Source organism: Mesocricetus auratus, unplaced genomic scaffold (genome assembly GCF_017639785.1).
Source record: "Mesocricetus auratus isolate SY011 unplaced genomic scaffold, BCM_Maur_2.0 Super-Scaffold_100003, whole genome shotgun sequence".
NCBI classification, from domain to species: domain Eukaryota; kingdom Metazoa; phylum Chordata; class Mammalia; order Rodentia; family Cricetidae; genus Mesocricetus; species Mesocricetus auratus.
The window spans coordinates 26,774,780-26,798,126 of record NW_024429188.1 but is presented as its reverse complement, the minus strand read 5'-3'; the positions used below and the strand labels follow the sequence as shown (position 1 = coordinate 26,798,126).

Genomic DNA, 23,347 nt, shown 5'->3' with positions numbered 1-23,347 from the left:
TGACAAGGGTTAGCTCTTGAATCCCAGGCTGATGCCTGGGAATCCAGCATGGGACTGATCAAGACCCTCTGAATGTGGGTATCAGTGAGGAGGCCTAGGTAATCTATTGAGCCTTGGGTAGTAGATCAGTATTTATCCCAGGTATACAAATGGTCTTTGGACTCCCATCCAACAATGAGAGATGCACTCTCACCCTGGACTCTTGGGGGAGGGCCTAGGCCCTGTTCTGGATGAAATGACAGACTATGGACACCCCCATGGAGGGCCTCACCCTCCCTGGGGAAATGAGGGGATATTGGGGGGGTTGGGGGGAGGGCATGGGAGGAGGGGAGGGAAACGGAGAGGGACCTGGAACTGACTTGTGAAGCAACCTTTGATGGGGGAAGTCCTGTACATTTGTTAATAAAGCACTGTTGGCCAATAGGAATCTAGATGGGTGGGACTAGGAGTCCAGGAGGATTCTGGGAAGGAGAAACACAAGGGAGTTCGACATGTAACGCCATGGGGTAGGAGCTCGGAAACTTCTCCGGTAAGAGACATACTTAGATTAACAATTATGGGGTAATTACTTAAAGCAGAGCTAGCCAGTAAGAAACAAGCAAGGCCAACAGCTTCATAATTAATATAGCCTCCTGTGTGTTTATTTGGGACTGATGCGGATCTAGAACCAGGCTGGCGGAAAGGCTTCTCTCAAGGAAAAGCTTCTCTTAACAAACCTTGTTTCTAATTTAAATTTAAAAATAAATAATAAAAATAAGGAAGTAGAAAAGAAAAACAGCTTAACAAGAGAATGATAGCATCTTTAGTAAGAATGGGTAGTATAGGTGTGTCCTGGGACGTATTCAAACAGTCATTTCTTTTCTAATATTACAAATCCAGTTAGAGTGGCTTGTGAGTAAAACAGTTTTTGTAGGCTTTACATTTTGGGACAAATGTTTTATTCGCTTCTGTTCTTGTGTGTGCTACCCTGGTCACTAGGTTTCTGAATTTGTCATGAATGTTCTCTTGACTTGATGAAGTTTGATCTTACACTCTTACACCCAGAAGTGACACAGCATCTTTATAATATCATCTGGAACACAAGGAGTTTCTGTTTGTGTTTACCGTGGAGTTATTTGTGTAAGCTAAGCTTCTCTCTCTACTCCTACAGACCTTCCTGGCCCTCCCTTCTCCCACCTAGTTCTGGAACTAATAGCTTGCATCACCTTGTCAGGCAGCTTCTTGGTGTCCCACAACCCACAAATGCTTAAGTTCCTTTTAGCCCATTATAGAATATGCCATTCGTTTACGGGATTCAGGATGATGACTGAATTCTATCATGACATGTGCTTATAGAGCGAGAACTATTAACTGGCTGTCTGGAGATCAATGAATGTCTCATTGGAATTGGCAGAAAACACTGAGTGGCCCGACTGTTCAATGACATTTGATTTCCTAGTCATATCACGGGTCTGGGAGACCTTTGGACTTTGGCCAGGCTAAGGTGTAAGCATGGATCCCACTGGAGAGCAACTGTGCCTTTCCTTGCTGACTAGGGTGGAGTTTTTGTTTGAGAGAGAGATAATGTGGTTGTGGACAGGATGACTCGGCTCCACCCCTACTCTGGCTTTGGAGCTGACCAAGGCAACTATGGCAGACACTGCTGAGGTGCACAAAATCTTACTTCCACAAGATGGCACCCCATGCCTGGTGTGCACCTCCTCGATTCCTCAACAAAAGCACATGAAGACCTTTTGCCATAAGATGTCCAGGTACCACTCCTGGTTATGTGGGGACCATCGTTATACATAGCATAGAACTACAGTCAAAATGGAGTAATGTGATATTTCAGTGCAATGATTATTACTTATTGAGGGGATCTCATTGTGAACAACAAAAATTGTCATCTTCACATGTTTCCTTGGTTAGGAGAGAGAACACAATGAATTTGTTTTAGTGGTATGTTTGCATTTTTATAATATTACAGGAAAATAAAATACTTAAGAGACTGATATTGGGGTTCAAACTTCAAGCTGAAGAACAGAAAAGCAAAGTAGCAGGCCACTAGCTCTTACCACTACCTCAGGCTGAATGGACTGATGTTGCTGCCTCTCCTCAGCGTTGCCTCTCCTGAGCCTTCCTATCTTTAGTGTGACAGGAGAATGAATGCTCCTACTGAATACTGAATACCCTGCTTCTATCTTTTATACCCCTCTAGTGCTGGGACTAAAGGCATATATATGGTCTGTTACTCTTTTAGAATGATTCAATCTCATGTATCCCTGGGTGGCCTTGAACTCAGAGAGATCCGTCTACCTCTTAATCCTGAGTCCTAGGATTAAAGGTGTGCACAACCACCTCCTAGTTTCTGACTGCTGGGATCAAAGGTGTGTGCCTGGCTTCTATGGATTGTGGCTGACTTTGTTTTCTGAATCTTTAGGCAAGCTTTAATAAATCATATATAATAATCTCCACATTGTAATATTATCCTAGTGTTAGGAACTACTTTAGTTCTTGCCCACTGATTTTATTGTGGGAAAATACATACCATGTAATTGTTCTTTTTAGCTATACTTAGAATCCAATGCCATCCTGAGCTACAGAACATGACATTGGACAAAAAAAGGAGGAGGAGTAGGGATAGTACAGGAAGAGGAATAAGAAAAAGAAGGAAAATAGAGGGAGAAAGAACCACCTAACTACGTCACTGATTCTTAAATCATTTGAATAAACGTTACCATTGATTGTAACTTTTTAACTTAGTCAACTGTGAGAGGCACAGGTTGTATTGGTTAACTGTTACCAAAACTGCACTGTGTAACAACACTAAAATCAGCAGAGCATAGTCCAAATTATTGACTTAACGCAGGAAGTTGTAGGTCCAGCCCCTGATACAAGCTGTACTCAGTGTGCTATGTGCCTCTTGTTTTATCCCTGTGACTAGACCATGTCACTAGCAGGTAAAATAGAGCACAAGCTCAATCATAAACATGAGTCTCACTGGGCGGTGGTGGCGCACGCCTTTAATCCCAGCACTCAGGAGGCAGAGGCAGGCGGATCTCTGTGAGTTCGAGGCCGGGCTGGTCTGACAGCCTCCAAAACAATACAGAGAAACCCTGTCTCGTAAAACAAAAAAAAATAAATAAAAATAAAAAAGATGAGTCTCATCACTTTGGACATGTCACACTAGGATCTACAGTAGTTTACTAAAGGAATGTTTTCAATGTGTTTAAAGAGTTTTTCCATTTCATTACAGTTATAATCTTACTGGTTATTTCACACACCTGTATCTTTGTACACATCTCTGATAAAATTATTTTTTGTTTTGATTTTTTGAGACAGGGTTTCTCTGTGCTAACAGCCCTGGCTGTCCTTGAAGTTGCTTTGTAACCCAGGCTGCCTCCACCTGCCTCTGCCTCCCAAGTACCAGTTGGTAGAGCATGAGATTCTTAATCTGAGGGTCATGGGTTCGAGCAACACACTAGGCACCAGATGTAGCACAAATAATAAAATCCAGAGACAGATATTGGGGCTAAAACTGAAGATCAGAAAACAAAGCAACCAGACACTTGAGAATTCTCACCTCCGGCAATGCTTAGACCAAAGGGGAGATCCTGTCCTCAGACTGCATCTCCAGACTGCACTGCTCTCCACCAAACCTCACTCATTTCTGCCTAGACTGCACCTCTTTCTCTTGTCTCCTCCTGCCTTATATGTCTCTCTCTACCCAGCCATATTACTCCTGTCTCTATCCTGAGTAGTGGGATTAAAGGCCTGGGATCCCAGCTGCTGGGATCACCTTTGTGTGAGCTCTGTTTCTCTTTTAGATAGATTAAATCTTGTGTAGCCTAGGGCAGCCTTGAACTCACAGAGATACATTTGCCTCTGTCTCCCAAGTGCTGGGATTAAAGGTGTGTACCACAACTGGCTGGCCTCTGTGGCTAACTAGCATGGCTAACTTTGCACTCTGATCTTCAGGCAAGTTTTACTTCTTCCGTCATAAACAAAATACCACCACAAGTGCTGGGATTAAAGGCATGCACCACCATGCCTGACCATCCATGATGAATTAACCAGGACCCTTTTGAGTGTGTTGATGCCACCTATACTACCATCATTATCTATACAAGGCAATGACTCTTCTAAAATGTCACTATGTGCAATGGCAGGGTTAGAAAGTAGGCCTCAAAGAGAAGAAACAAAGTGATTAACATCAGACTGGTGTGATTAGAAAGATGGGTCTTGACCAAAAAAAAAGCAGGGAGGCACACTGGTAGATACACTCCATCCCACAAAGACTGTGTTAAAAATACATGCCAAAAAAAAAAACTGAAAACCTTGGATGGTTACCCTCCAAAGGTCACTGTAATGGCTGACACTTGAAAGATGAGGTTATTAAGAGAATGTGATGACACAATAAAGGTCTCAGAACTCTGAAGCCTCCAATAGTGTGCCAAGAGCTCACAGGTGAGTGTGAAGCCAGCCATGAGTCTGGAAGGACACGTGAGGGGAACTGTGTTCTCGCTGGCCTAGCTGACTGCACCTTATACCACATTGCTGATCACTGGCTCACTTGAAGACAGCACTGCAGGTTAGAAGAGGGTCTATCCATCTTTGTTGTATACTGAGTGACATAAGAGGGTTAAACATTCATGTCAAAACTCACTACTCACTACTTTAGTCATAGAGTTCTGTGGCTCACAGGGTTGTGGAAAGGACACCACTGTCCATCTTCCCCAACTGATATGCTGTCCTCGTTGAATGTGATTTCTCCCTTCTCACTGCCCTAGCCCCTAGCCACACCACTGCCCCAGGGAACCCTTAGTGAAATCACAGAGCACTTAGCCTTCTGTGATAGTATTATAATTTGGATATGATCTGTCCGGGCAAAAAGCTTACGTGTCTCTAGGTCCCTAGGCAGCAGTACTTTTGTGGAAGGTTCTGAATACTTAAGAATCGGGTCATAGCTGAAGCAAGTAGACACTGATGAGGGTGACTTTGAAGGCTTTACTTCATCCCTGGTCCCCTCTGTCTATTTCCTGTCATCATGAGGTGACTTCCTGCCTAACTACACACTCGACTCAACACAGCCAAGGTCTATGGGCTCCTGAAACTAGCCAAACCAAATTATTCATCCCTTTAATTTGTTCTCTTAGGTATTTGGTCACACAGAGGCTTTGTGCTGCGACATTTCAAGTTAATGTTTATTTTTCAACATTTCCATGTTGTGAAAGGTACACATTCCCAGCCTGATGATCACATTAGCCTCATGGGTGATTTCCATGTTCCAGTATCCTGTCTCTTAGATTACGTGCTCTAAAACCAGGATACCTGAACATCCTCATCACTTGGGATAGGCCTCTTTCTGGAAAGGGTTTGTTAAATACATTAAAACCTCCCTGGATTTCACTATTTGTTTGACAACATTTATGATACCATGTTCTAAGCAGCCCTCCTGGTTCTTCTGGTCTCAAGTGTCATACATGGCCCTTCGACTACTCCACTGTGCTTTGAATTCTCTCACCATTCTTTCCCATCTGACTGAACTCAGGGTCCTTAGAACATTTGATTACTTTGAAGTTCGGGGCAAGAAGACCAGGCCTGGAATGCACAGATAGTTTATTGAATCTGTACTGTTGTCAGTTGAGCAAAATGTTACCTTTCTAATGGGTAAAAGGGAAACCAGTTCAAATCCACTCTGAGCTATGTAGTAAGTCTGAAATCAGTGTGGTTGTCTCAGTTAGGGTTACCATTGCTGCACTAAAACACCTTAACCAAAAAGCAAGTTGGGGAGGAAAGGGTTTATTTGGCTTACACTTCAGCTTTGGTATTCATCACTGAAGGAAGCCAGGATAGGAACTCAAACAAGGCAGGATCCTGGAGGCAGGAGCTGATGCAGAGGTCATGGAGGGATGCTGTTTACTGGTTTGCTTCACATGGATTGCTCAACCTGCCTTCTTATAGGACCTAGGGCATCCAACCCAGGGATGACCCCACTCACAATGGGCTGGGCATTCCGCCATTGATTACTAATAAAGAAAATGCCTTGTAACCAGCTCTTATAGAGGTATTTTCTCAACTGAGTTTCCCTCCTCTCTGATGACTCTAGCTTGTGTCAAGTGGACATACACTGGCATATGTAATTAGGTCATATGTCAAGTCAGACAAACAACAGAAAAGACAATGGGTTCCTGAACCACTTAGGGAACTCTAGACCCAGTCTGGGTACCTTTCAAGACCCCACCTCAAAATGAAAATTTCAAAAATGTTGGGAATATGATTCAGTGGTAGAGCACTTGCCTAGATTGCATAATTCCATAGCTTCAATATTTACTACCAATTGACTTAGAATTTGCAGTTAAAGAGAATGATGTTTATTAATATAGTTGCTGTGAGACTTGCTCTAGCCATTTCAAGTAATTTCCAGCAACAGCCTTCAATAGTCCCGCCTTCATGCCCCATCTACGGTATTTCTTTTTTCTCTCCTTCTGTTTGGTTTTTTGAGACAGGGTGTTTAACAATCCTGACTGTCCTGGAACTCACAGAGATCTGCCTGCCTCTGCCTCACAAGTGCTGGGATTAAAGGCGTGCGCCACTTGGCTGTGCATTCTGACCTTGCCATTCAGCACAGGCCTCGGACACATGGTGGCATTCCCTCTCATCATTTTTTCAAACTTGGACTTTTTCTTTTGGTTGACTTAGGAGTTCCTTAAAGGACTTCTTTCACCCCCACTGCCCCCAGCAACCATGTGGCTTCATCTCTCCATGTGCTCCTCTGAGGTATGTGTTGACACATCTTACCACATTAGCTCCTGGAGAGATTGGCTTCAGTCGCTGACACATAGGAGTCATGCAACAAGCTCCATCTATGGACAAACAAAGGGTTATTAAAGGTGAAACCATGTTACACCCAAATGCCGCTTCTTTAAGCAATGGAAATGAGGATGCCTTCAGATATTTCCAAGAATTATATTCTATGCGATTTGTAGATTGTTAACTTCAGGGAAATGAATTCCCTTTTGTCTCATCTAGCAGTCCATTCCTACCGCTTTCTCCCCAGAGCACCAGAAAGGGCAGATGCTTGGAGAGTATCAGAAAATAAACTCTACAAAACACATTTTAGAGTAAGGGGTGCAGATCAGTGATAGAGCATTTGCCAAGCAGGCACAAATCATTAAGTTCTAGTAGCATTTCAGTTGTGAATTTGAAAGGGATAAAGTCACCTGGAAGGGTTTGGAGAGGGGAGGAGAGGTACAAATTATGTAAATACAGTACTCATGTATGAAAGTCTCAAAAGTATTTTAAAATGTTAAATAAAAAGCAACAGGGTAGCCAGGCACTGGTGGCGCATGCCTTTAGTCCCAGCACTCGGGAAGCAGAGGCAGGCGATCTCTGTAAATTCGAGACCAGCCTGGTCTACAAGAGCTAATTCCAGGATAGGCTCCAAAGTTACAGAGAAACCCTGTCTCGAAAAAACCAACCAACCAAAACAAAACAAAAATCCAACAGGGTTAGAAAGATGGTTCAGCTTTTAAGAGCTACTATTCCAGAGGATCCAGGTTCAATTCCCATCACCTACATGGCAGCTCACAACTGTCTGGAACTGTAGTTCCAGAAGACTAAGTATCCTCACACAGACATACATACAGGCAAAACTTCAATGCACATAAAATAAATAAATCTTAAAAAAAAGAAAGCGACAACAAGCAAAAACAGTAATAAAAAACCTCACACAGGCCAAGCATGCTGGTGCATGCCTACAGTCCTAGTACTCAGGAGTCTGAAGCATGCAAACTGTCTTGAGTGTGAAACCAACCTGGGTCACAGGGTAAGTTTCAGAGAACACTAGTCAGTTCACCATGCTAGTCAGACCCTGCTCCCACCAAGAAAAGCACCAAGCAAACAACAACAAAAATGTGATAGATTTTGAACTTAAAAATGGGGGGGGAGTAGGGGATGTGTCACCAGTAATTCCAGGATTCAGATACATCTTATTTTGTATCTTCCCAGCAGGTTTCATGATAAACAAAACAAAATAAATAATCATGATCATACTATAGTATGTACTTACTATTCTCTCTCCATTTTAGATTATTACTTGGTTCCCAATGGTCCTCTGTTTGACACATAATAAGTGAAGAAGTTTACTTCAGGTAATGTACAACAGAGAACTGTATATATTTTCCAGAATCACATAACCATATATTACATATGAAATTATTAATTTACTTGTTATTCATCTGTTTATTCATTTATTGATAGGTGTATTGGTTTTGTAGAGGCAGGATGTCATTATGTAGTCCTTCTGGTCATGAGCATCACCACTCTTACAAATAATGCTATGATGAGCATCATTATGGGTAAATATTTGTGATCAAATGTCACTGTGTCTGGGCACACAGAAGTGGGACTGTTAATACCAAGTGTAACAGGTCACACCTCTATAATCCCGGCACTCAGGAGGCAGAGGCAAGCAGATCTCTGTGAGTTCAAGGCCAACTTGGTGTACAAAGTGAGTTCTGGGACAGCCAAAGCTGTTACATAGAGAAACCCTACCTTAAAAAAACAACAACAACAAAAAAAACAAAACCACAAAACAAAACAAAAAACAAGGTAGAACTGTGTGTGCTGTCAATAAATATGGCCCTTCTGAGTTTGCTCAGACCATGCTCATAATAGCACATCCTCACTTTCTCAAACATAACTGATTCTTCCCTCCCTCTTGGGAGTTGTCCCCCCAGGGAACACTGTCCTAGGCCTAAGGAAGACCTAAGTGCCCCCCTTATGATGTACTGTGTTTCTTTGCAGTTGTCACGTGTTTGCTGTCACCATGCTGTTGCTCAGCAGAAGTGCTAACTGTCAAGTCGGAGGATTTGCTTTGGTATCCATAGGATGGATCCTTTGCAGCATCTCCACAGGCCTGCCTCAGTGGCGAGTGTGGTACTTGAATGAAACCATGTTATCTGAGCCTTCCATCGCCTTTATAGGAATGTGGAGAGTTTGCGTTTACAACCAAACCATCAAGGCCGGCAATGCCAAAGAGTGTCATGAATACACCTACCATGACAGCTTTGTGCCTTGGAATATGCGTATCATTCAACACTTGTTACTGGCCTCCAACATTTTCGGGTTATTTGGGATAGTTGCCACCATTTTTGCTCTTCGGAATGTGTACACAGGGAAAGTAACAAAGAATGCCACCTACAATCCGTTTGTCATTTCTGCCTTTGTCAACATCATTGCCAGTACCTTCGTCCTCCTTGCTGTCTTATGCAATTATTTCTCTGTCATTCACAAAGTAGGAATTTCCTTCCCCTCATCTTTCCATATACCTTTATATCCACCTAATCAGAGAACTGGAATTGCTAATGTACTGGCAAGTCTAGCTGCCCTCATGTTTTTAGGCAGTGGCATTATTTTCCTTTCATACGCTTCTCCTGTGGAAACCCAAGTATATCCTGACGTTTGAAAATCTAGTTACAGTTTACATCACCTTCCAATTTCCGGGGATTATAGCAAGGGTTCTTTTGGTTTTGTTTACCCTTTGCTTTTATATACCGACCACAGCTTCCCTTCCTCTTCTCCTCCCAGTCCCTCCCTCCACCTCTCCTCTTCTCCCTCCCTCCTTTCCTCCCAGTCACTCCCACCCAAACTCAGGTCTTCATCTTCCCCCTCCCATCCCCTCCTGTTCCTCTGTTTCTCTTTAGAAAAGGGCAAGCCTTCCATGGATACCAACCAGCTATGATATATCAAGTTATAGCAAGTATTTTTAAGCCATTTATATAAATTTTCCAAGGACTGAAAATCACACCCAAATAGTCCATGACAAAAAAGGGCCAAGTTGGCCTTCTATTTTCTGTCTTGTTTCCTTATTTCATTGGTCGGACAATGGACTTTTGCTAAATAAAATCTTGTTCACTCGCTGATTTTGTGAGATTTGAGTTTTGACTGTTGTTGGAAAAGGTAAATAATAAATAAACACACTATACATGAAAATTAATGTTGGAGTTCACTAATCTCTCACATCACTCTCTGAATCCAAGGGAGAAACAAAAGCAGGCCTGTGTCCCCTGTCATGTTAATACTATCTTTGTAATGTTTTCCAAATCTCGTGTATACGTTACAAGATTTAGCACATCTGATGTTCTACGACTTTCCTCCTTCCTTCTGCCCATCTTTTCCCAAGGTGATTAAATTCTGTGTACCACATCCTTTCATCCCCATATATTACAATATTACTCTCTAAAAATGGGCATTCCTCGTCTACCCATATCATGCCTTTAAAGGCTTAAACATCTTTTGTTATCAAGCCCCAAACTTCAATCTTGGTTTGGTGACATTCCTGGCAATATATATTTTATCCATACACTCAAGACACTTTTGTTCTCTAATGATTTTATTATATACAGAGGCAGAGCAGGCTCAGTCAGTAGTGGCTTCTTTCCTTACGGTAACCATGATGCTGCTCAGGTTTTTATATGGGTGAGACGCTTTCCCTCCCTCTCTTCAAGGGCTTGTTTTTCTATGGAGACCTAGACTAGCTCCATAGTGCATCATTCACACAGTATTATGTAGCATATCTTTGTGAGCATGCTCTCCACATAATGCATTTGGTGACTCACCTCTGCATGTAATTATACCTTACCTTGCTCACATTCTTGGCAACCTGTGGGTCTTGTTCCAGGGATGATGGAAAGAGGGAAGCTCCAAGTCCTGCCTGCAGCAGTAGAAGATGCAATACGCATTTTGAAAGTATAAAGGTCGTCCTCTACAACATAGTCTCTATCACAGCATTCCTTTTTTTACTGCCTCCTAACCTTCCTTTGGATTTGGTTTGTTTGGAGACAGGATCTTACTATGCCACACAGAGTGGCCTTAGACTTGCGAATTATAGGATAGATTAAATATAAAGCAAATTTATATTTATTAACAGAAAGATGCTCCATGAAAGAGAAAGATAGAGTGCACCCAATAAGGATAATGTGGGAATCTCAAGGGAGTATCAATAACCTTTTTATTTTTTACAATGAGTATATAACAGTGGTTCTCAACCTGTGAGTTGTGAACCCTTTGGCAAACATCTTTCTCCAATAAAAAATTTATACTACAATTCAACCAGTAGCAAAATTACAGTTATGAAGTAGCAATGAAATAATTTTATGGTTAGGAAGTTACCACACCACGAGGAATTGCATTTACGGGTCACAGCATTAGAAAGGTTGAGAACCACTGGTATATAGGGATTTGGGTGGCTCTTAATTTACATCTCTAAAGGTTGATAAGAAACTTCCCTATTTTCTAACATTGCCCAAAGAGTGTAATTTGCAGCAAGGCCAAAAGATAGAAGTTTTTCACTAAACTAAGTTGTAAGGTGGATTTATGAGGGGTCATCATTAAGGTCTAGAAGTTGGGAGTATTATGAACATAAGGTTATATATCATTTTAGCTCTAAGTAAGCACAGCCAAATTACTGTCCTGCATACTTTATTAAAGTATCTCTGAGTACAAGCCATCTGGCCCTAAGTGAGCACAATGTCACCATAATTCCATATCATTCTATCTTGCCTCCATTTAAGATGTTTGGTACCTTTTACATATAGTAATATGTGACTTATGGTATTTGTGCATTATTGACACAAAAACACAGCTCTCACTTTTAAAGGAGTAAGAGATAGTTTATTCTGGAACCAAATATGAGTGACCGTAGTCTAGAAACATGGACTCAAATACCACGATCCCAAAGTTTTTATCATTACACAACAAAAGAAAGTAATAGATCATGGCACTTTTTAACTTTTTCAAGACATTAAAACAAAACAAAACATGACTGAAAGCATCAAGTAGCTGATTTAAAGCAAAATAAAAAAGAAAACACACTTTACTGTCGGCCTCCTACATTTGCCTTTGGTTTGGTAGAAGCCAGTGGTCTTTTTGTACATTCCAAAGAATAGTGGTCAAACAGAGGTGAGTGGTGATAGCTATAAAGGGAGCTGTACATTGCCCAAAATGATCTGGTTGTGGACAACCAACATCTCAACTCTCCATGATCATGGAAATAAGTTCTAACAAGTCGATGAATACTGTAGAGCCTTAAACAGTTATTTTTTTTCTGTCTGTAATCTTCACTTTACCCTATTAGTGCCTCAAAACTACAGTTCTTAAATATTTTGTGCCTAGATTAGTCGGCATTCTCCAGAGACAAGACTATGGTGATTTGAATGAGAACCAGATGTAGTTCTGTTTGGGGAGGTTATGAACCATCTAGGAGGTAGAGCCTTGCTAGAAGAAGTACATCATTGGGGTGCAGGCCTTGAGGGTCTATGGCCTTGTCGTATGTCTGCTCCCTCCCTATTTCCTGTGTGTGGATGAAAATGTGATCAGCCAGCTTTCTGTTCTTCCTGCTTGCTGCCATGCCTTTCTTACCATTATGGATGCTCCCTTTGGAATCATGAGCCAAAATAAACCTTCTATAAGTTGCTTGTGGTGTGGTCATGGTATTTTAACACAGCAACAGAGAAGTAGCTAATGAAGAAGATGGTACCAAAGGCGAGTTGTTTCTGTGAAGAACACAACCATGTTGTTTTGGGGGGGAAATGTGAAATACTTTAGATCTTTGGATTTGAAAACCAGTTAAATGTTGTAAGTAGAGAGTAGTGCTGAGAGTAACGGGATAATGGAGGTCCAACTTGTGAAGTTTCAGAAGGGAGTAAGGGCTCTCTCTATTCACAATTGGAATAGAAGCTATTTATGTGATATTTGGGCAAATAGTACAGTCAAATTCTCCAGTATCTGAAGAACTTGCCTTGGGTTACATTAAAAGATAGTGAGCGTATTTGGCAGAGGAAATTTCACATAATATGTAGTTCATGGCATGGTTATTACTGATTCCTCTTAAATCTACAACACAATAGCAACAAATGGAGCAAAAATGTGCAGTTTGGAGAAGAAAAGAACACTAGAATGTTTAATGTTATGGCAAAGTCATGTGTCAAAGAAACTGCAATTTTTTTTTCAGATTAGATAATTAAAGGGACTCTAGGATCTCTGCCCGAGGGGGCACTGTAACTTATATAGCCCAAGGAATTCTGGGACTGCTCACATATGCACAAGGGGCTCTACCACTTTTACTGTCTGCTGAAAGGGCTAACTTGCACATACACACAAGGATCTCTATGACCTTCCTTTGCTGCTCTGGGACTGATCTATACAAGGGGAATTAGTACTTTCCTCATCTGTCCAACAGGCTTTAGGAACTTCCACATATACAGAAGGGCTCTAGCAATCTACCTATATGCTTAAGGGACTCTTGGAATTCTCACATATATGCAAAGGGATCCATGGCTTCTTTAGTATGCCCAAGTGCCTCTGTAACCTTCCCTATCTGTTCATCAGGCCATATGGGATGATTCAAATCTGCATAAATGGGTTTCAGATCAATCACTTCTCATAAAGGGGACTAAGACACTCACCATTCACCTAAGCGAGAGCTGTTTTATTTCTACTAAAAGGAGCATGAAACATGTTCCCTATGACAAAGGTAGCTTCAGAACCTCCCACATTAGACCAAGTGGACTCCAAATCTACCTCTTCTGCTCAAATCTTTCCTTCTTAAAAGAAAGAGCTGAAGACCCTATCACTACTTCCCAAGGAAGACATACTTTTCATATCTGCCCGAGGGGGCCTGAAACCTTCTACATCTGCTCAAAGGGCTCTAGAACTATCCACATCTACACAACAGGGCTTGACAATGATCACTTCTCATGGATATGTCCTCAGACATTTCCCCTCTCCCCAAGTGGGCCCAGACATTCTAATTCTAATATCCAATGAAGATTGAAACATGACCCCTTTGTACAAGAGGGATTCAGAACATCCCCATTGGACCAGGAGGACTTCAAACCTTCCCCATTGCTTCTGTCAAATTGGGGGAAGGGGTCTCAGATCTTCTTCTGCTAAAATAGTCCTGAGATCTGCCACTTCTCAAGGGCGCCTTACACCTGCCACATCTGTGCAAAGAGGTCTCAGTCACTTTTATACTACCAAAGAGAGCTTGAGACATTTTCTTTCTGTCCAAGGAGCTTCAAACACTCCATCTCGGCAAAAGAGAGGCTTCCCATTCTGCCCAAGAGAGCAGCCAGCAATCTCTTACTAACAACCAGGGCCTCAGAGTATTGTACTCTGGCGTAGAGAGCCAAACACCAACCTCCTCTTTCCACAAAGACCTCAGATCTACCAAGGGAGACACAACCATCCATTTTCCATCCAACAAGGCATACTCCTCACCAAGCTAAACTAGCATCTTCCCTTCCATCCAAGGAGGACTAAAAAAGAGAAAGCTGAGATCTGCTCTCTCTTACCCAGGGGGCACCAATCCCTCCCACAACAATCAAGAGGGTCTCAGACTTGCCCCTTATCGATTAGGAGGCCACAAATATTCCTACATTTTCCAATACAGTCTTCAAAAAAACTCTACTGGGAGATGGGACATGGAAACTTATCTTCTATCCCCAAGGAGCCTTCAGACATTCTCCTTCCAATCAACAGGGACTTGGGCTTTCCTACTCTTATGAAGGTGGCATCAGATATAAGCCCTTTAATAAAAGGGGGCTCAGATTTCCCCACTCTAGACAAGGAGGCCTTAGACTTGTCCCTTCTAACAAACTGGGCCTCAGACATGCTCTTTGTGACCAAGAGGAGGGCATTCAGAAATTTCCCTACTTATCAAGGGTGGATCAGACCTTCAACTTCTGCCCAAGGGGGCCTCAGACCATCCTGTTCTACCTAAGGAGGCCTCAGATCTTCCCACCCTGTCCAGTGGGGACCTGCATGGGTTCTACTCAAGAGGGGGTGTCTGTGACCTATTCTCTTTTACTGAGGGAGCTTCAGATCTTCTCCTTCTACCTCAAAGTCTTCAGAATTTTCGATTGTTACCACAGGGCCCTCAGACATGCTCCATCTGACCAAGGAGGCCTTTAGATCTTCCACTTCTGGTCAATGGTGAATCAGACCTATTTCCACCTCAGACCTTCCTCAATGAATCAAAGAGGCCTCAGACCTATACTTTCAGAACTGGGGGGATTCAGATCTTTGACTTCTGCCAAGATGGCATTAGACATGCCACCAAGGATCAAGAGGACAAGAGATCTAACCAGTCTGAGCAAGGGAGCCTGTGACCCACTCTTACTTATTAGGTAGGATCTTGGACCTGACACAAGTAACCAAAGGAATCTCATGCATTCCACCTATGCAAGAAGGCCTCAGAACCTCCCCTTCAGTACAAAATGACCTCAGATACATCCCCTCCAACCAAGTAGGCCTCAGAATATTCTACTCTTCTCAAGCAAGCCTCAAACATTTTCTCTCTGAATGAGAAGACCTGAAACTTCTTTCCAAGGGGACTTGATAGTTTTTTTCACCACAGGGACCTTAGAATCTCCACTACTGTAAAAGAGAACTTGAGACCTAGCTCCTCTCACCAAGGGACTCTGAGTGTCAGAGGTACCATTTATGCCCAAGAGGTCTTCAGATCTACTCTACTAAGGGGACCTTAGACCTTTCCCATCTGCCAAGAGACCTTAAATCTACTCCCTCTAACCAAGCGAACCTGACACCTTCATGTTTTGCTTAAGGGCAACACATGAACTCTTTCCATTAACCAAGGAAACTTCAGATAGTCCCTTTCTACACAAGGGGGTGGGAGGGGCTGAGACATGTCCTTCTGATGATGTAGGCTACTCACCTAGCCCTGTGACCCAAAGTGATCTCAGACCTTTTCTCAAGGGTTCTTCAGACATTCCCCACATGACCAAAGAGGCTTAAGAGCCTCTCTATGAGAACCTCATACATACCTATCCTTTCTGAACTCTGTAGCCAGGCAAATACACCTGTGCCCAAAGGGACCTCAGAGAACTCTTGAGTAAAAAGTTTAGCATGGAACCTATGCCATCTACATTTAAGTTAGTCACGGGAAGTAGAGAGGCCACATCCATCATGACAATACCTACACAGCTGATTATAAACTTAAGGGGAACATGGAGCAAAGGACTGCCATTGAGCTTGTTACAAAAATGCTCAAACTGCAATGAAGTTCCTGAAGATTTGAGTACTGGTGAGGGAGTGCCTGCCTCATTTTACAATGTGCTATTTACACTGGGACATTTACCCTCTCCAAAGGTCTTATATGTTCCTGCTCTGTCCTACTCCACCTAACACTCTCCCCTTTTGAATGATATAGTGTAAGATCTTCCCCATCTAATAGTTCTGACAATGGAGCTGTGAGAGTTTCTCTGAACAAGCCCAGGATTTACAATCTAGAGTCTGGAACCCTGGTTTTTCTGCCTTCAAGCCAGTCATGAGAAATGGAATGGCCTGCACATATCTGGATAGATGAACACAAACTTGAGGAGGCAATCTAGCCAGGGACAGCCAGCTGAGACTGGCGAATGGTCTCTTCTAGGTGGATATTCTAAACTGTGAAGAGTTGGAACCTGCTGAACAAGTGCTGGGAACTTCCTCCACAGTATAAGGTACAGGGTATATTCCATTTCCCTTCCATCCAGGGCTATATGGGACTTTCCCCTTCTGCCCATGAGGGTTCAGACCTTCACCTTTGCCCAATTAAGATGCAGAGTTTTCCACACTCACAAGAGGATCTCAGTGCTTCCTCTATTCCCAAAGGCCATTACACCTACCATTTAATTGGAGGGAATGTCAGATCTCTCTTTTAAACCAAATTCTGCCTCAGACTTTACCTATCTGTCCAAGGGGGGAAGGGGGGCTTAAACATTCATTGTGTGGGAAGAAGCTTTAAGCTTTCTTATCAAGCAGGCCTCAGACATTTCCCTTGTTATTAAAAAGGTCTCAGACCAAGGGTAACTTAAACCACTCCCTCTGCACAAGAGAACAGAAGTGGAGGCTATGACCTTTCCACTTTGACTAACACTTCAGACACTCCATTTTTGCCCAAGGAACCTGCCATTCTGGTAAAGGGCTCCTGTGAGCAAGGAGGCTTCAGATATTATTCTCTGTTCAAGGAGGCTTCAGGCCTACCCCACTGATGATGGAAGCTTTAAAAAGATCCTCTTATGTTTGTGATGAACTCACACCCACTCCGTTCTAACAGAGATGGCATAGAGCGTCTGTCTCAGTAAGGTAACTAGGCAAATACTCTTGAGACACATGGAACCTCATTCTTGCTTTAGATCACAAAGCTGAATGAACCTGACCATCTGCCTTCCAGGTGGTCATTAGAAATTAAATGTTCCCTCTAGCATTCATAGACCTGAACAACTGAACCTAATTCTTGAAATGTCACAGGCTGGGACAATCACTCATCCTGTTAGAACAGTGTTGATTGCTCCCTGGTCTGAAGATTCCATGACATCTATGGGTATTTAACTGGGAACTGCTGGAAGTTAATGTGGTACTTCTCTATTGTACAAGTTAACCTGGGACCTTCATCCGCCTAAGGAACAGGGAAGTGCATCTTCCCATTCTGCCAATTCAGCTGGGGCATTTGCCCCTCTGGCCAAGGAAATTCGGAATGCCCCCCTTTCCGGGGTTCTCAGAACTTCTCTTTTGACAAGATTGTTTCCAATCCAACCTCAAGAAATACGCATACCCCATCTGATGAAGGTGCCACTAGAACTACCCCTGGGTTGGCTCCATCCCTTCCTCTACTGAGGTGAACTGAAGACACTCCCTCTCCCAAGGGGGTAGGAAAACTACTCTTTGGCCAAAGGGAACGTTCCCTTATGTCCGAAGTGACATGTGATGTGTCCTATTCAGGGAGCACCCGACCTTGCCCATTACTCCATCGGGCCTCCCACCATTCCCTCATATCCCTGGGGACCCAAGACCTATTCTTTAACTAAAAGGTCTTAAATCTTTCCCATACGCCCTAGGTAGTCAATACCTATGACAAAAACAACTTCAGACCATTATGGCCCAAGATATGGCCATTCTGGGCTGTGATAAAGAATTGGAACATGCAAGGGGGGTCCCGATCAAAGAGGGACTCAGTGTTCCTCCACTGCACAAAGTATGCTGAACTATTCACCTTTAGCCCAGGTAGATCTGGCATCTTTCTGCTCTACCCTACTCTGCCTGACAATTTCCCACTGGGGTAACGGACCTCTCCCTTCTGCTCAAGGGGACTTCACACCTATTCATCTAATCCAAGTGTCTCAGATCTTCATCCTTATTCAAGTGAGCTTCAGAGATCCCTCTAACCATGAGGGTGCTTAGAGCTTCCCCCATCTATGATGGCCTCACATTGGCAGGTTGTGGGGCCTAGGTGGCTGATTTAGATGTGGGACTTTGTGGGTTTAAGCTTGCATCACTTACTGATCTATGGGTACGTAAGCATGCCATGTCACACTCTTGACACCTCAGATGGGGCCAGGACCACCACAACTTCTCCACGATGAACTGTGCCTTCTCAAACCAAGAGACAAAATAAATCTTTCCTCTCTAGAGTTGTTTTGCCAGGTCCCTGCCACAGAAATGAGAAAAATCCATCCACATTGTTCTCTCCTTCATTTATCAGACGTCAGATACCAAGGTGAAATAAACAAAAAGAAAAACACAGTCACTATGTTCTCTAATATCAAAATAGAGCAATTTATTCAAGACACTGAATATGATCTGTTGATTCTCTCTTGAAACAAATGAGCTACAACACACAAGGTGATTCTTTTTTTCTTGAAGAGCGTGAGGGGTGAGTGGAGTGGGGTTAGAGGACAGAAGGGGAGAGGAGTTTTGATGGTGCTTAACAGAGCGTGGGAAATGCTGAAAGAGGACCATGTCTGGCTGTACGTCTGACACAGACAATAAAAACTGCACAAGCCAGAATTCAAAACTTCAGTGAGCTGCGCAACAGACATTTATGCATTTAACAAGAAACAGAATGGGAAGGTAGAACGAAAGGTTTGAAAAGGGAAAAGCAACAAGGAACAAAGCAGATCCTTACATGTGACAAAGTGCACTTCACTTGGCTCCATGATCTATTTCTTAGAACAAAAAGTCAAGTCCTATGGTGCTGAGTGGGGTCAGAGAGTTGAACCTTGTCATGTCCATCTGGCCCTTCGGTCCTCTACAGGCAGCATCCTGGATGTGCTGGGAATGGTGCGGTCACTTCAAACTCAAGGAAAAATACCTGTAAAGGCTGCTATGTCACTACACTGCTTTCAAGGTTGAATTTGGTCACAAGACTTTAACCATTCCTCACAATATTTTAGGAGTTATAAACAATGTTAGGTAACAGCATTACACACGGGCCACCCCATCACCACAAAATATGATGCACCTGCCCTGTGACAGCAGGGCAAATGATAGCGTCCAAATGCTGGCCGCTTCAGAAACAGCTGTAGAATGAACTATTATGGGGATGGACTTCAGGGGTGTGGGCTGCATTCTTCTGCTTGGTCCCCTCATGGCCAGCACTAAATTCCTGTCCATGTTTCGCTGCAAGGCCAGGGAAATGAATGGTCTTTAGGTTTCTTTGTGTGTAGATTGAACCTTTTTGTCCTAGTCTCACAGCCACCAACTCCAAAATAATTCTTTTGTGGCTTAGATTCATCTGGGGGGTGTAGCCTGGACACCCAAAGATTGTCTGATGAACCCCTTATGTGCCATTTACCCATCACCATCATACAGCAATGTGAAACTTGTCAAATGAGAGCCATGTCCTTACAACAGGCTGACTTTTACCAGCTCATCTTCTGTAGAGATGAACAGAATTTATTTGGGGAACAAAGATGGGATTTAGCTGGACTTCCAAAACTGTTTTCTAAAGCTAAAGCAGTCTCAGGGCAGGAAACATCTTATGCACTTACGCAGAAACAGCTGCTACAATCAAATTCTCCACAGAACTCAGGCTTTCTTTGCTAAGTGTTTAGGTGCCAGAGTCCAAACACACTGCTCAACTCAGTAACACAACACTTGGATTTTGAGGGCTCACATAATTTACACATCAAAGTTAGAAGCCCATTCACGATTCATGTTCTTGGTCTTAACATTGGTCTGCTGTGTAGAAGTACCTCACCGTCCCTGCTGGTTGATTACTGGCTCCACATATGGATACTTCCCTCTAAGTAACACTTGCCTAAGCTGCAGACTGGACCCTGCATACTGCCACTTGCAGCCCCACTGACTTGGCCCAGCTCCTTCTGGTTTGTCCCCCTTTGCTAATTAAAAAAAAAAAAACCACCAAGTCAGTGTTAAACTATGAAAAGAAGCAAACAAAGGTCACCTGATCCAATGATGGCAAACTTTACCAGGCACACAACGCCTTATTTAGTTTAAAAAAAAAAAAAGATTTTCTTCCTTTTCCTCATTTTTTTTAAAGCTTCGCTCTAATCTTCTGTAAGAGAAATTGTAAAGTGGGCAGAAATGATTTATGGCATTACACCTGGGTCATGCTTTTAGAATTCAAGTCTCCCTTGATACTCATTGTCTTCACGAGACTGAGGAACACGGAGGCCTTTGGGTAGGTTTTGCAAGATTCACTAAGCGTGTTTTTGAGAAAGTGCCCATCTGTAGCTACACTGCTGCAAGAAAGCAGCTTCTGGCGGGTGTCCCGGAGCCACGCTGCTGGTCAGGGGAGCCTCTTCACTGTGTTCCTATTGACTGCTGGAGGAAGTGTGCATCAAAGAGTTCAGCATTCTGCTTGGTGCCAAACCAGTGGGCTCTTCCCCACCGGCTGCCAAATAATCCCCTCATTCTTCCATAGGACGCTTCCCAATCCACGGTTTTCCTAACTGCCTTTCGTGAAGCTGAAGGGAAAGGGGTAATTAGACACCTCAGACTCTGCCAGTGTCTTCTTAGTCTCTTAAATATGAATTTCACAAAACTCTCTATGTCTGATGGCCATTTTAGGATTTTAAAGTCATTTTAACATAAAAATATTTTTTTCAAAAAATACTCCAGGATCTTTCTCTTATAAGTCTTTTTTTTTTTCTGTAAAAAGTCCCCCTCCCTGCCTTCTTACATAAAGCACTTACTATGCTCTGAAAGTGCCTTTGGGACCTAATGTGAAGCAACTATGAGAAAGGGACAGAGAGTAAGCAACGGGTAGGGGTGGGACAAGAGGGAAGGAGAGTGCTGTCCATCAAAGATCCGCTGTGTGCATGTGGCCAGACCTATGCAGGGTTTCATTAAAAGTGAGGCCACGCCAGAGCAAGGACATCAAAGGAAGCAGTGGGAGCAACAAGGGGGGACACAAAGAAGCCAAAAACAGTTTCCATCTGTGGCGGGAGGCCCCCAGACCACAGAACTTTAGCAGATAGAAAAACCACCAAAGAAGGTTCTAGAAAATACAGCGTTGGGATTACAAAGTCACACGTTTCATTGGTACAAACCGGTCTTTTGGAGAGCAACTGTAGTATCCAAATTGATAGGAGGGAAATACCATAGGGGGCAGATCTTTCCTCCCTTTTGGTTTATCACAGCATTTTTCTTTTTTTTGTTTTTGTTTTTCTTTTTAAAACCTTTTCTCTATTTTTTGGCACAGCTTTATGTTCTTCCTTCCCTGTTCAGTCATGAGAGCCTGTTCTGGATGGAAACCAAACCATGCACCATGTAGCTGATGGCTTCATCCTTCCCCAGCTGAGCATTCTAGGTGGAAACCATATTCTGTGATACAACCATGTGTATGACTTTGTATTTGTTTGTGTTTTAAACTTCTGGATGCAGATTAGAGGGGGGGGAGAGGGAGAATCCTGTGGCCAGGGATAGGTGATTTCCAAGTCGACTCGAACAAGTCAAGTTCACACAGTTTGGAGCCCATCATAGGAAGGATGCTGCAATCCCACACATTCACTGCTGGTCCATTAGAATGATTTTGTTTTCTACATTTTGTGTTTACTTTCGGAGATCTAAAACACAGACCTGGAAGGAAAGATAAAGGGTCTGTTACTCTCTGAGAAATAATACCAGATGCCTTCAAGCAGATGCTTGCAAGGCACAGCCTCGCCAGCAACTTCATTCTTGAAAAGTTTTAACTGAAGAGTTGAGAATAAAGGGAAGTCCTAAAAACAGGCTAGTTTCTGAACACCAGAACAACCAAACTCTAGCAAAGAGCAGGGAAGGGAAAAGCCAGGCCATGGACCATGCCAGGAACTCACAGTGACTGAGGTCCACCAGCAGGGGTCACAGACTGGATGCCTACATGGTGGAGCAGATTACAAAAGACCTTGGGCCACACTAATGACTCAGTTCATTAGCCAGAATGCCCTTTGCCTTATCTTTATTGCAACCTCAAGTTCAGAGGCAATTAAACATTACATATACTAGTGGAACACGATGACCCACAGACACCAAGAGGTCTGCCTGATGGGAGCTATGTCTTTCATGATGATGTTTAGCCAGAGCATGCACATAATAACAGAATAAGAAAAAGTGTCTAAGCCTATGTACTAATGGTATTTGTGATCAGATATTCTTGGACAGAGTGCGGTATCCAGAGCATTTTAAGAGGCTTACCAGTATCCCTGGACTCCACCAATAGTGACAACCTAATATGACTCCAGACATTCCTTAATACCGTGGGGTACACACATGTGTGCAGCTAAGAATAATCAAGTTCATTGACATTCTGGGGCAAAGAAAAGGCTATTTCCTTCCTTTCCTCCCTTTTGTTTTTTCGAGACAGGGTTTCTCTGTGTATGTCCTGGAACTTGTTCTGTAGACCAGGCTGGTCTCAAACTCACAGACATCCGCCTGCCTCTGCCTCCCGAGTGCTGGGATTAAAGGTGTGCGCCACAACCGCCCAGCGAAAAGGCTATTTTCAACCCAAACAGAAGCCTCCCTCACTCAGGCAGGCCTGCACGCGCACATGGCATGTGGTAAGCACCTGTTAAGGTGATAAGTCCTAGCAGGACAGAAACCTCACAAGGCCTTTGGAAGCACCTAGTGCTGGATCAGGGATCAGCTGCCCTGCACCCCTAACTCCCCGCAGATCAAAGGTGCCACTTACAGAGCCATCAGATGCACTGGCGCCCACTTTGTCTCCTCGAGCATTCCAGCACACCTCAAATATGCCGCCTGTGCCTCGGTAGCTGTGGACGAGACTTCCACTCTGAAAAGCAAAACATCTGTCATGATAACTCAGAGGAGCCCCCCCAAAATGACAGCAGCAAAAGGGGGTTCTCTTCCTCCATAAACCTCTATCTGATCAAGGAGCTTTCAAGCACACAAGAATTAAAAGGAATTTCCATAAACATCCCAATCTATTGTCACCCACAGAACTGCTACCACATTTCACCTAAAGCCATGACGATGCCCCGCAAGGCCTCATGGTACAGAGCACTAGACAGCGGGTTTCCATGAGATAGATGATGCATACCTGCCAGAGGGGGAGCTTTAACTC

General features: G+C 43.3%; 2 protein-coding genes across 24 annotated transcripts in view; one reads left to right on the top strand and one right to left on the bottom strand.

Annotated features, from left to right (window-relative positions):
- The window catches only part of LOC101831779 (claudin-34), a 37,865-nt gene extending 27,963 nt beyond the window's left edge, over positions 1-9,902 (top strand). The window contains exons 1-3 of one of the 3 annotated variants that reach the window (XM_040744169.1): positions 3,970-4,570; positions 8,070-8,132; positions 8,788-9,902. In XM_040744169.1, the coding sequence (XP_040600103.1) occupies positions 8,810-9,448 (639 nt within the window). In that variant the 5' untranslated portion in view covers positions 3,970-4,570; positions 8,070-8,132; positions 8,788-8,809 and the 3' untranslated portion in view covers positions 9,449-9,902. Of the gene's footprint in view, positions 1-3,969; positions 4,571-7,470; positions 8,133-8,787 lie in introns of those variants that run through there. The other 2 variants (XM_040744168.1, XM_005077971.4) reach the window with 2 other exon arrangements.
- An 8,677-nt stretch (positions 9,903-18,579) lies between these two features.
- Tbl1x (transducin beta like 1 X-linked) overlaps positions 18,580-23,347 on the bottom strand; it is a 155,559-nt gene continuing 150,791 nt past the window's right edge. For all 21 annotated transcript variants that reach the window (XM_013119054.2, XM_013119051.2, XM_021231748.2 and 18 more), the window contains 2 exons: positions 22,955-23,056; positions 18,580-21,867 (listed from right to left, as the gene is read on the bottom strand). In XM_013119054.2, coding sequence (XP_012974508.1) covers positions 21,841-21,867; positions 22,955-23,056 — 129 coding nt within the window. In that variant the 3' untranslated portion in view covers positions 18,580-21,840. The remainder of the gene's footprint in view (positions 21,868-22,954; positions 23,057-23,347) is intronic.